At 40.5% G+C, this 13,849-nt stretch overlaps 2 protein-coding genes across 3 annotated transcripts in view; one reads left to right on the plus strand and one right to left on the minus strand.

Annotated features, from left to right (window-relative positions):
• The window catches only part of acsl2 (acyl-CoA synthetase long chain family member 2), a 66,441-nt gene extending 61,054 nt beyond the window's left edge, over positions 1-5,387 (plus strand). The window contains exons 18-21 of one of the 2 annotated variants that reach the window (XM_079827746.1): positions 269-412; positions 524-625; positions 2,903-2,974; positions 4,709-5,387. In XM_079827746.1, the coding sequence (XP_079683872.1) occupies positions 269-412; positions 524-625; positions 2,903-2,974; positions 4,709-4,849 (459 nt within the window). In that variant the 3' untranslated portion in view covers positions 4,850-5,387. The remainder of the gene's footprint in view (positions 1-268; positions 413-523; positions 626-2,902; positions 2,975-4,708) is intronic. The other variant, XM_079827747.1, reaches the window with a different exon arrangement.
• Positions 5,388-6,829: 1,442 nt separating this feature from the next.
• The window catches only part of bin3 (bridging integrator 3), an 82,368-nt gene continuing 75,348 nt past the window's right edge, over positions 6,830-13,849 (minus strand). Inside the window, exon 9 of the mRNA XM_079827406.1 lies at positions 6,830-7,879. Within this exon, the coding sequence (XP_079683532.1) occupies positions 7,733-7,879 (147 nt within the window). The 3' untranslated portion in view covers positions 6,830-7,732. The remainder of the gene's footprint in view (positions 7,880-13,849) is intronic.

Here is a 13,849-nt window from a genome sequence, read left to right on the forward strand (position 1 = left end):
TATGGTCCCCCATGCACAAAGTATTTAGAGATAATTATATAATTAGTGTTAATGACAGTAAGAGTACAAGTACATCGTTATTACTGGTGTGTTTTCAGTGCAAAACAACACAAAAATGCCACTGATATCTGCAGCAAATGAGAAAAACGTCCCTCTAGGATTAAGTCATTACGGCCTGTTTTTTATGCGGTATATATTTTCCTTGTAAAAGGTATAAATTGTTTATAATGTTCTGAATGAGATCCAGTTTGAACATATGATCTTTCAGAATGGGACTCTGCGCATTGTAGACAGGAAGAAGCACATCTTTAAGCTGTCCCAGGGTGAGTACATCGCTCCCGAGAAGATCGAGAACGTCTACACTCGCTGTGTTCCTGTTCTGCAAGTCTTTGTGCATGGAGATAGTCTACAAGTAAGCATACCCGCATTTAGGCACTATTTTTCCCCCGCATCCTGCTTTAACAGTACTTTTATGTTTTTAGTGCAGTGAAACTGACACCGTCCTTGTCCTTCTCTGTTTTAGTCTTATCTTATAGGAGTTGTAGTTCCAGACCCGGAGGTGTTTGTCGACTGGGCCAAAGAAAGAGGGATAGTCGGATCATATGAAGAGCTTTGTCAAAATCCTGTGAGCTTTAATGCCATACACAGTACATTCTCATTTCTCAAACTCATTTGTCGCCAAAATATATGAACTCCCCCCCACTGTTTTATGGTAGGGGGGCTTTCTGACTCCGATACAGACATAGGGCCCTATTTTAATGATCTGAGCTCATGGTCTGAAGTACAGGTGCACTTAGGGCCTGTCCGAATCCACGTTTGCTAGTTTAACGATGGGAAAAATAGTCAGTGTGCCCGGTCAGAGTCTCCCATTCCCTTTAAAAGCCAGGTGCGCTCGCACCATGGAGGATTCACTATTTAAATGGCGGAATTTGTGCGCGGAAAGTCTGAACGCTTCTCCAAAGAGGAATTATTTTATTTTTTATATTTAAAAATGTTTGTGTGCTGCTGCGCGTCCCTGTGTGTGTAATAAGCAGAGTGTATATAACACAAAAAATACTGCACTATTGACTTTAGACCAGGCTTTTGTTGGTCAATGGCGCAGTCGTTTTCAGTTCCTCAAAATAGCAACCCGCCAACAATGCGCCTGAACACACCTTGTTTTCAGACCAGCACACCCATGGGCGAACAGATGGGTGTGAGTGCATTTGCTATTTAAACAACGTGGTGTTGGATAGGGCTGGGCGATAAAACGATAATGATATGTATTGCAATAGACATAGCCTGACGTCGTCATACTCAATTCTAGTCAGAATATGAGTCTGAAACTGCTCCGTTGAGCTGTGATTATGGGGCGTGTTTCAACTGAACCAGGAAATATCTCAATTGGATAGACCTACAACCAATCAGAGCAACAGAGCGACGCATAACGTTAGTTGTCAAATGTCAACAGAACTCAACTGCACTGTGTTGCCAAGTCCACGGGTTGAAGCGACCCCAATTATGTGATATACAGACCTAGGAATGCGATTTTTAGCTGCCAGCCCTGCCAAAATAACACATATTTTACCCCCCAAATGCCTTTTTTCCCGGAGAACCCCCCCTGGAAAGCTATTGGGCTTGTTTTTGGCTAGTTTTGAGGAACGTTAGCAATTGGGCGGGTTTTGTTGAAAAAACTTGGCAACCCTGCACGCACGCTGGAATAAGTAGCCTAACGTTAGAAGAAAAAGATGAGTGTAAACGATCTTTGCCGGTGTTGTAAAAAAATAATTTAAGGATACACAGAGTACTTACCAACACGATCATCATTTCTGAGAGAAATAGTAAAGGAGAACGCATATACGAACAAGTTCTCCATTTAGGATTAGAACAAACTCAACCCAAGCGCCTTTGATGACGTGGATGATTACGCTACTGTTTATCATCTGTCCATCATCGTCTAAAGCCCGCCCTGATGATTTCATTGGTCCGAACAGTTTCTGTTCGGGCATAATTACTTCTCTACCGATCAAGTCCAGACCGAACTGCCCGAGTAAAAATGTTGTGGGCGGGGCTAAGTTCGGCTGGCATCCAGGCTACAATAGACACGTAATCGATATCAATAAATCAAATGTTTTATTGAAACAAATTATTATAATTTTTTTTCCTTCGTCGGAAGAAACCAGAGGTTGCAAAGCAAGTTTGGTTGCATGAACAAAGGCACTCACTCTCTGGTAACCTAGCAACATAGGGAGGGACACGCTAACAGGGGATTTTAATCTGAGGAAGGTTACGTTTAAAATAAAACTGTTTAAATGTAAAATATTTTTCTCCTGGTCCTTATTTTAAATAGGTCATAAAAAAATCAATAATTAACGATATCGACCGATATGAAACACTTATATCGTGATACAGTTTTCAGCCATATCACCCAGCCCTAGTGCTGGACGTGAAAATGATAACTGCGTCGGCTGAGCAAAAAACACGTGTTGCGTCTGGGGCTGCATTGCGCCGGGTGTAAGATGGGGCCCGTAGTCTTTCAGAAAAGCATGACTTTTCTCAGCTTTTTGTTAAAAATGTTTAATGAAACTAACCAACATTCAAGTGTTGATAAAAAAAAAAGGAATGCATGAAGCTAGGATAAAAACAACTGTTTATTTGTTCAAAAGCAGAGGCTCTGTGCTTGTTCACATATTCAGACAACAAAATATTGTAATGACAATTTTGTGACAATGATCAAAAAAGCTGGTGCTGGCTTGCAACTTTATATAAAAACTGCCGGGGAAAGAGTTAAACATACTCATATCACCTAACACTTGTGCGCACACTGCAATTTCTCAACTTAGCATGAGATATAAATAGCTTTAAGCTGAATAACATGCTCATGCGGTCAGTGAAATGTCTTTTCATCCCGTATGAATGGTAGGATGTGAAGAAAGCCGTGCTGGAGGACATGACTGCAGTGGGGAAGGAGGCTGGACTGAAGTCATTTGAGCAGGTAGATCCTCAGAAGCACCTCAGACTGAGAGGAGCATTCTGGGTTTTTACAGTTTAAAGGCCCTGATATACTTCAAATGAAATTGAAGAACGAACTGGAGTCATTTTGAACAAAATCAGGCCAAAACGAAGTTTGTTTGGAGTTTGAAACAGCTTGCCAAAGTGAACTTTCTGGAAAAGTTTGCTTCGGCTTGTAAACACCTTCAAACAACCGTTAGTCAGTGGTGATGATGTAATAAGTAGGTGTGGCTCTGAGGCTCCGCCTACTTTGACGTGGAAATCGTCTCCTGTTCAGTCCTTCGAGGTAAGACACGAGTAAAAACATGAACACACTGGAGAGACGCTTTATAGTAGAAAATTTATATTATAAATAAACTTGTAACTTGGATTGGAGTGCTGAATTGCACAGGTTGTGCAAACACATCCACATTAATTATTTTATCAAGAGGAAAGTGCGCAGCATCGGGATGTTTGCTAAAAGTATAGTTCTGAAAATGTATTTCAAACATCTTTTTACCCCTAAGAGAAGAACGAAAAATAATACTGTTGTGAGTATATCAGGGTCTTAAAGGGACAGTTCCAAACCTGTGTGAGTTTCTTTCTTCTGCTGAACACAAAAGAAGATATTTTGAAGAATGTTGGTAACCAGACAGTTGACGGTAGCCATTGACGTCAACTGTCTGGTTACCAACATTTTTCCAAATATCTTCTTTTGTGTTCAGCAGAAGAAAGAAACTCACACAGGTTTGGAACAACATGAGGGTGAATATTTGGGTGAACTATCCCTTTAACTGTGTGGGATGATGTCAATATAAATATGATTCATCACTCAGATGTTTAAATTGTACAGTATGGAAACACATTTACAAAGGACGACAATAAAAATGTGAAGCTTGTGTTTTGGTTACATTCAAATATTTCTTACTGCTTTTGTAAAGTTGTCAAGTTTGGACTTCTTTTCAAAGCAGATGAATTTCCATTGTGCATTGCCTATGTAATTCCTGTGGGTGGAGCTGGTTCCATATTAACAGGGGTCTGCCAATTATTTCTTGATCTCAGTCATTTTTGTGAAAGAAATGAAGAAAAAAAACACACCAGTAGTTCTTATGCAAACTTTCAAGAGGACTTCAAGAATGATTTAAAATGAGCTAAAATAACTAAGAATCTATATATTTCTTCATTTTATTCTCCCCTCAACAACTTTTCCTTTAAATAAACCTGGATATATGAAGTAGCCTCATTTTGAAAGTGTGACTTCTAGACCTGGAAAAGTTACCTTTTGGAACTTGGAAGAGTTCGATTTTGAGCAGATGTTTTTTTTTTTTTTTTTTTTTTACCATCATCGCTGTCCTTGTCAGAGCTCATTTTCCAGTACATTCAGCATCATATTTGCCATTTCAACCATATTCTCACAACTAATTGTTTTCAACATCTTCAAAATCAATATTTTGATTGCTGACAGCTTCACCAAGTGACAGTGAGATATTTTATAGCGAACAGTAATTAAACTGAATACGGATTAAAACGACTATTAAGGAAAAGTCTTAGGGGCTTTTGAATATTGTTGTGGACAGTTGGGGGCCTTGAAGTCTTGAAGGTTTGAGAACCGCCGTTTTATTAGCGAAATCAATGAAACACTCCAGCTTTTTGTACACAGCTGTTCATGAATGTCTACTCTCATGTATATCAGAGCAGAGATTCTGTTTCAGCTGTTTTCCCTCTCTCTCTTTCTCAGGTGAAGGACTTGTATTTGCACCCCGAGATGTTTAGCGTGTCTAACGGCCTCCTCACGCCGACCCTGAAGAGCAAGCGTGTGGATCTACGGCGACTTTTCAGTGAGCAGATCGCACAGATGTACAGTAAATCATCCGTATAGACCTCACATGCTAACACAGTCCAGCACAGACTCTCAACATCACATTTATCAAGCGATTTTCTCTAAAACATTTCAACTAACTTAACAAGACTTGCTAAATAAGGGTGATGCTACTGACAGGAAACGGTTCGCAATAATTTATGATAAATCGTCTTGAAGACATCTTTTGTTTCTCATTTAGTGATCTAGATTGTGTTTTAGGTCGTTTTAGACAGCTCGTGAACTGAGACAGACACTCTCCATAGATCAGGAACGTTGGGATGCATTAGCTTTTCAGTCAGTTTCATAGATATTTTACCGTTTTGTAATTACGAGCACCTCTAAAGAACAATCTGTATGAATTTTGATGCTTCGTTTCATTTTTGTGTGTTGATAGATGAATCTGTATGTTCAACAGTCTGTAAATGAGTATTTTCAACTGTAAATGTTTGACTAATTGCAGCTGCTAGAGATGTACTGTATTTTAATTTCTTTTAATGACGGAATAAAGACGATGCATTATTACAATTTTCTTATAAATTCATGTGGAATAACAATCACAGCTCTCACTGACACTATCTATAAAATCTAAGCTGATTCATTGAGAATGGTATTTGAACCCCTGACCCCAGTTCTGATTGGTTCATATGGATGTCACTCAAGTACTTTGATGAAAGGCATTAGGATGTTGATCTGCTGCTTACAAAACATGTCCTGGTTCAATTCCTAGTAGATCACAGTTTCAGCTTTCTGTTCCTCCATTGACAGCTACGCAACTACCACTCTGACACTTCAAAAAGTTCATGAGTGGTTTAGTCCAAAATTTCAGAAAAGACTTGATCGCTTTATATGATGAACATATTTAATTTAGGCTTTTATTCACATATAAACATCGATCAGCGAACATAAACAGAAGCTCAAACATGCTGCGTAACAAGAGAATGAACCTCATTGGTTCTTGCTGAAGCGCAAACGTGCTGCGTAACAAGAGAATGAACCTCATTGGTTCTTGCTGAAGCGCAAACGTGCTGCATAACAAGAGAATGAACCTCATTGGTTCTTGCTGAAGCGCAAACGTGCTGCGTAACAAGAGAATGAACCTCATTGGTTCTTGCTGAAGCGCAAACGTGCTGCGTAACAAGAGAATGAACCTCATTGGTTCTTGCTGAAGCGCAAACGTGCTGCGTAACAAGAGAATGAACCTCATTGGTTCTTGCTGAAGCGCAAACGTGCTGCGTAACAAGAGAATGAACCTCATTGGTTCTTGCTGAAGCGCAAACGTGCTGCGTAACAAGAGAATGAACCTCATTGGTTCTTGCTGAAGCGCAAACGTGCTGCGTAACAAGAGAATGAACCTCATTGGTTCTCATGCTTGATCTTCCGTTTATCACAACTGATGTGTGCGTTGATGAATGTTTATTTGGAATAAAAGCCTAAATAAAATCTGTTCATCATATGAAGCGATCGAGTCTCTTCAGAAAATTTGGATTTAAACCGCTAAATTCATATTAATAGTTTTACGATCACTTTATGAACTTTTTGAAGCATCAGTTGCTCTCAAAGCTCCATCTTGACCTGGTAAAGCTATATATTTATATATAAACACGTCAGACAAACAGTGGACGTCCAAAACCAGTTTACTGTAAGGATGTATGACAACTAAACACAACAGCAAACACATTTAAAGAACACTTCAATTTGAGAAATAAAATGACAAACACACATTTTTGAAAATATAAGGCTATGGTCCAGAGTTATAGAGAAAATGTTTTATGTCTTTTAAAAGCAAAGCAGGAATGTAAAAACATGCTGAAAGTTTTTATTGATTCGTTAGAGGTTTTATCAAAAATGACTTCAGATGTGAACCTGAACTCGGGGTTTACATTTTAACCCTGGGATTCAAACCCATGACCACGGTGAACGACATCACCTCTGTGAAGGCACATTTAATAATCCAATTATCTGTATATCATTTTCAATATCCAAATATTGATATCAAGCTGAACAAAAAATATTTTATTTATATAATCAAAGCGCTTACATTTTTTAAAAAATACTTCATTATATATTGATTGTCAGTAAATGTGTGGATTAAATAATTGGCCCTGAAACTATTGGCAACTTTTCCAAACAGTGCATTGTGTATTATGGCTGTAAGACTATTGGTAAATATAACAAAAATAGCTTTAAAAAACGGTCTTTCCTTCGTTACCAAATACAGTGAGCACAAACACAGGTCAGTTACAAACAAAAGAAAAAGAAATTGCTTCAGATGTGTCAGTAGAGGGAGACAGAGTATCATTTAAATGCATGAGAAAAGCTCGAACATGATTTCTGCTAACTGACAATTTCACTGTAACATTTTTCCAAGATAACCATCAACAGTTTAATATAAATGTTGATTCTCTGCACGATTCCAGTGTTGCACTATTTTGTAAAGAAGAGCAGAAAATACATCATAAGTAGTGTGTGAACTCGTATAGAAAACCAAGCTTAGCTTAGAAGTGAAATATTAGTTTGGCCTCTGGTGGCTGGGAGAACTAAGATTTACATGCAAATGATCTGTTAGAACTTCAAAAGATCAATCGTTGGTCAGTTGTAGTGACTGTAAAGGCAAACATTAACTGACAAAACAAAAAAACAGAACATTTAGGAGGTTTGATTAATAAAAAGTGACATTAACTGGGAAAAAAAAGCCCAGGTAATATATTCCAGCCACAAATCGAAACTTTATGAGAATCTGAACACATTCCTGTTAAAAGTTTTACGGTTTCATTAGTGTTTCCTGACTGCTTCATCTGTCAACAGAGATATTCAAAATAAGACTTCTACATGATCAATAAAAGTAACAAACAGAAAAAGAAATAAATAAATGTTGACGCGCATCATCGGGTGTTTTCTGCCTCAGTCGTCGGCCACGATGGACAGCGCGCGCAACTCGTTCAGTTTGGCCTCGTTCTCTTGCTTCCTCTGTTCATCGGTCAAACCGCCCTGGTCAATTTGATCCGTCAGTTCAGTGAAGATCTTGTGCATCTCCGTAAAATACACCACCTGAGAGAAAACAGAGAGAAGGAGAGATTAAAAAATTTTTACGTTTGCTTTGTTTATTTCCAAGTGTTCAGAAATCACAATAACGAACGGTAGCGAATCAAAGCGAGACTCGATGAACATCTTCCTGTTTCCTTTTCACTTTATGCCACAACATAAAGCTACTATATATAATTAATAGTGTGCACAAGCCTTTTAATTGGTCATTTTTATGTATTTTATTATTCTCATGCAGTCACGGGGAATGATGGGAAACGTACTTTTGTCTTACAAGCCCGTCATCTCAAAACATTAGCCAATTTAATAGCATTTTCGGGGCAATCTTTGTCACTATTCTTCAACAACAGTACACAAAACGTGCGGTCAATACACCTAGATTAATGATGGACACGCCCCTAAAAGTCAAAGCCACGCCCCTTAGGATTGACACACCCTTTGAGTGGGAAAGTCAGACTCAAAACCCGAGTTTCCAATTGTTGCGATGCTGTAAATGTGCTCATTCTAACGGGACACAACTAAAATACAAAGTCACTGCATATCTGAGGCTATTTCAAGGAAATTGAAAGCACTCGTCTAAATAAAGAACATGGCTATTTCAGAGGGATATTCTTCACTCCCGCTCATACAAGAAAGGCAAAAATCATCCAGAGATAATGCTCACGGGTCTGTGGGTAGCAGGTGACCCTGATCTTCTGCGATCGGTGTGTGAGCGAGCGAGTGTCGGCTGAAAGCTTTCTTGACACGTCCCGCCCCTGCTCTTCCCCCGGCCCGTGAGTCAGGGGTCCCGCGAGAGACGCTTTGATGATTAATAGCCTTTAATCACATTACAAGACTCCAGGAGGAGTGGGCCGCCATTGAAAGCGCTGGGAAATACAGCTGCTCGGCTCTCAAACCTACACACAGCACATTTCTTCAAGCTGCGTTTAAAAAAACAGATCCACAGTAGCCTTAAAACCCAGAGAGAAGACAATACGAGCGCAAAACTCGCCACCGTGACGCTAGGGTGTTGCTACAGTATGTGATCTACAGACGTGTGGTTGCCAGGGTGTTCCGAACGGTTGCTAGGTGGTTTCTTACTGGCCCACCTAATGTATACTTGCTGTTAAAGGGACAGTTCACGCGAAAAACAACAAGGAAACATTCCTGTCATCATTTATTCACCCACCCGTGTCAGTCCAAACCTGAATGACTTGCTTCTGAAGAACACAAAATCTTTTTTTTGGAAAATTGAAAACTTTTTTTCCATACAATAAAAGTCAATGGGGTCCAAAACAGCATAACATTGGACCTCATTGACTTTCATTGTTTTGTCATTCCTTTTTCTGTACAAATTGCAAAAAGTAGAACATTTTGAATGATTTTATTCGGGGATAACTATCCCTTAATTTGGGTTTGTTCAAATTAAATACGAGCAACAACAATAGCGATACCTCATCCAGCAATACCACTATAAATGTCAGTAAAAAGCAGAGGCCATAAAAGCGGGAAACGGTCTTGTTAGCTAGTGATATGCAGCAGAATTTCGATTGATGAATGTAACCCAACTCCACTGTTCACACAGGAGCCATCGAGTTCAGACACCCACGGATTGCAAAGACACTTTTTAGGGCTTTTTGTAGGGCAGATGTATAAATGCGGCACCAAACACTGTGATGAAGCACATCTCTTTTGAATAGATTGTGTAAACTGCCTCTGGGATTGCTCGAAATGACTTCAGACTCTAATCAAAGACTCCGCGCTGGCCGTCAGTGGCGCTCTGTGATCTATGACAGGCCAGTTCCTGCCCAGCGCTGAATGGAAGCGGATACTGGTCTGTCCTGTTTATGGTGGTCTCACCACATGAAGAGCGGAGAGGGGATCTGTTTGCCGTGCGGCACGTGGGGCTGGAAGGGAAACTAGTTCAGAGGAAAATCCGCCTTGGACCTGTCAGAGATCAATCAAAACGGCCAATGAATGATGCCGCCACACACAAGCTAAAACGCAGGTACGGCACCGTATTTATGTCTCGGCTTCAGACAGCACACCCACAGACCGGTCATGAGCCGTAAGATACATGTTGCAACCAATAGAGCTTTCCCAAAACGACAAGCTCCAATCTGATTGGTTGCTGTACGCAGCTTTTGGGAGTCGAGGCGCGGGGGCCAGTTCGTGAACTAAGTTTAGTTTGCGCCTTCGAAAGATTCCGCAGTTAGTAGCAAGAAAACATGACATCCTCAATAACTGCCGAATCCTGCTTTGATTCAGATATATATATTCATTAAACAATCAGAACTTATTACTTGCAGATGGAAGGATATTCTGACCGCAAAGTCAACACACATTTCCAATCATCCCTTTGCTGCTGTATGTTTCACTATTTGTGGAGACAGCTGTGCCATGATTTGAACAAGACACCACACCAATCTATTATTGTGGTTTCGTCGATTTTAGATTTACCGCCCTTTTAAAAAAATCACATAAAAATTATGGTTGGTCGTTGAACATATCATCCAGACGGGCCCTTCCTGTTTAAGCGGGTGATTCTTGACCAGACCAAGCTTCAAAGGGGATTAGTATTTATACTTCTGTCACACACAGATTAATATATTCTAAACACACGTCTTATTAACTAATTAAACCTACACACACACAGTAAAGCCACCGATGTCCGTCTAAACATTAAGCATCACGTCATCTCAGAATACTCACTAACTATGGACCAATCAGCTCGAGGCTACCTACAGTATTGAGCGACAATAAAATGAGAAGGAAATCTGCTTTGGAATCGAAATCCGGAACATCCATCCAATCTCCACATTGCTTGTCCTATGTAAGGTTTTGAGGGATGCAAGCCTATACCTGCATCTTAGGCCACGGCCTGACAAATAAACCCTTGGATAGATGGCCAGTCCATTGCCAAAAGCCAAAAGATCCACTAGGTAGCGCACATGTGCCAGATGCACACATTCTGCACTCAGGGTAAATAGAGTATACTCTGAAGAGCTCAATTGTGTGCTAGATGGAGCGGATAACGGAAAAGGAAGTACAGTCAGGCCTTAACAAACCCAGACACACACACACACACACACACACACACACACACACACACACACACACACACACACACACACACACACTCTTGAGTGTCTACAATTCACCTGCAAGTCTTTGGATTCTATGGGTTACTGGGACTCAACTAAGACTCAGTCAAGACTTGAACCTGGGACCTTCTTGCTGTCTTACTCTACCCCTCTGTAAAGTTGCAGTTAGTGTTAGTATCACAGCAATTACAGCTCACAAATATCACATCTGATATCATATGCTTTAGCTGTTGGATAGTTATCATTCTATTAAAGCATAAATCCGGCCATCTTTGGCCACTGGATTGGGTCTCAAGCTCTTTAGCATCTCGTCACATGCATTATATTCTAAGGATGGCATGTCAAGTGCAACATTTAAATGCTTTCTTGAGATCCTTGCATTTTCTTTCATTCCTGCGCACTCTGTCTAGCTCTCCAACCGTGCTCCTGGAGCGTACCAGTCCCTACTCTGCTCCAACACATTTACCTGTAAAAAAATGTATAAGTATTCCTGAATACCTTGATTAGCCGGTTCAGGTGTGTTTGGAGCTAAACTCTGCAGGAGCAGGGATGGCTATCCCAGAACTTATGCACACGCCCAATCAGGTGACAATGTGATGCTCCGCGTCATTCGCTTTCAGTACATCTTCATGTGGAGCAAGGTTTTGTACTGTTGCTTTTGTATATGTACTGTTAAAGAGGTGGGCAAGATGAGATTTGTGAATATATTTTTCCTGCGTCTGAAGAGTTCCCACTTGTACAGGAGGTCAAGCCTCCCGGGCCCTATCATACACCCGGCGCAATGGGACGCCAGGCGCGATGCAAGTGTTTTTTGCTAGTTTCAGCCCGACGCGGTTATCATTTTCACGTCCAGCTCCACGGTCTTAAAATAGCAAATGGACTCTCGCCTATCTGTTCGCCCATGGGCGTGCTGGTTTTAAAACGAGTTGTGTTCAGGTGCATTGTTGGTGCTATTTTGAGGCAACTAAAAAAACGACTGCGCCACTGACTAACAAAAAGCCTGGTCTAAAGTCAATAGTGCAGTATTTTTTGTGTTATTTAAAGGGCACGTCAGTAATGTGCGCCTATAGTCGGGTGCACAACATGCATTCACTCTGCTTATTACACACGCAGCAGCACACAAACATTTTTAAATATGAAAATAAAAGAATTCCTCTCTCTGGAGAAGTGGTCAGTCTTTCCGCTCGCACGTTCCTCCATGTAAATAGCGAATCCACCATGGTGCGAACACAACTGGCTTTTAAAGGGAATGGGAGATGAGACTCTGATTGGTTTATTGTACGTTTCGCCCAAAACACACCCATGACTCATTAAGAGAATAGTAGTCAAGACCACCTAAACCAAGACCAAGTCGAGACCAAGACCAGCGTGTGCGGAGATCAAGACTTTGTGGGGTTGAGACAAAGAGAAGACCAAGACCAGACCAGCACTCCTTAAATCCATCTAAAAGATCCATATCTACTTTCTGAGGAATGTCTTATATTTAATGAATTAATACAATTAGAATAGTAAGACACTATAGCGCTGTTACCAATCAAATCACTAACAATAAAATTCATGGCACAGAAGTTGCATTGAATCGGTACAATTACACCAGCATAAATAATGTTCAGATTCATTTAACATTAAAACATTCACATGATTGAACAGTCACAGAATCATTTATTCAACCGATTTGTTCAAAGCAGCTGATTCATTTAATAATGAAACGTTGCCGAATTAGCAAAGACGCAGTTTAAAATGTCATTTAATATTAACTTCTCGGTTATAGAACATGTATAGAATATATAAATCAATATCATTTGCACTTATATTCATGAAAACAGCTCTCTTGCGATATTGCTTAATTATATTCTATGTTATATATATAAAAAAAACTAAATCTCAGAAATTTGTGGGCATTTATATTCATTTTGGGCATTTTTGAGACAATGCTGCATTGATTCTGAACCTGGCAGCACAGTAACACAAGAAATCGCATTACAAAGAAGTTATTGATCGCATTTTAAGCTGAAAGTTTTAAATCGAATCACATTAATGTTAAATCAGACATGTGCTGGCAATTTAGTGATATCCTTGCAGTTGTGGTCTTGACACTTGAGATAAAATCCAGAGTCTGAGACCAGGACAAAGACCGAGGAGAAATGCAGTCAAGACCGAGACACCAAAAATGGAGACCAAGAACGTTCTTGAGTACTACAACACTATAAGAGACTAGGCACAACCCTTTGGACCATGTGTCTGGCACACCAACTGTTTTTCCCGTCGTTAAACTAGCAAAAGTGGATTCGGACACGTCCTAAGAGCACCTGCGGCGTGCGCTTCAGACCATGCTCTCAGAACGTTAAAATAGGGTCCAAAGAATGCAGTGGCTTTTTGAAAACTTGCAAGTGTGTGTAAATTTGGCTCATTCCGTGGCCATCCAGGATGTACGTGTGCATGCATGTATCTCTCTTTAGGCCAAATTTCTATTAGTCCTCTTCTCCTGATATAAGGCCGTGTGTGTGTGTGTGTGTGTGTGTGAATGACTCAGCAGGATGAGGGACTCTCAGCATGACTGAATGTTTGGTGAGTCAAACTGTGTCCACTCCAGAACTCCTGGAAACACAAACATACACTGTCTAATCTGAAGTCCATCAGATACGGAGGGAAGTAGCGTCTCCTCTGATAGTACAGCCTGCGGTCACAGGTGCCCACCCACACCCTCTGTCTGACAGAGACACCCTCCTCTCCCTCGGCACAGAGAGCTGCTGTTGGTGACTGTGTCTTGGAGTATGTGGGTGTTGGAGGTACGGCACTCTGGGTTACAGAAAGCACTTGATGAATGAGACTTGGTCGTCTGTTAGGCCTCTCTGCTGCCCATCTGTTAGCAAAAAGCTCAGGGAAAGACTGC

Source organism: Gobio gobio (assembly GCF_949357685.1).
Source record: "Gobio gobio genome assembly, chromosome: 10".
Taxonomy (NCBI): Eukaryota; Metazoa; Chordata; class Actinopteri; order Cypriniformes; family Gobionidae; genus Gobio; species Gobio gobio.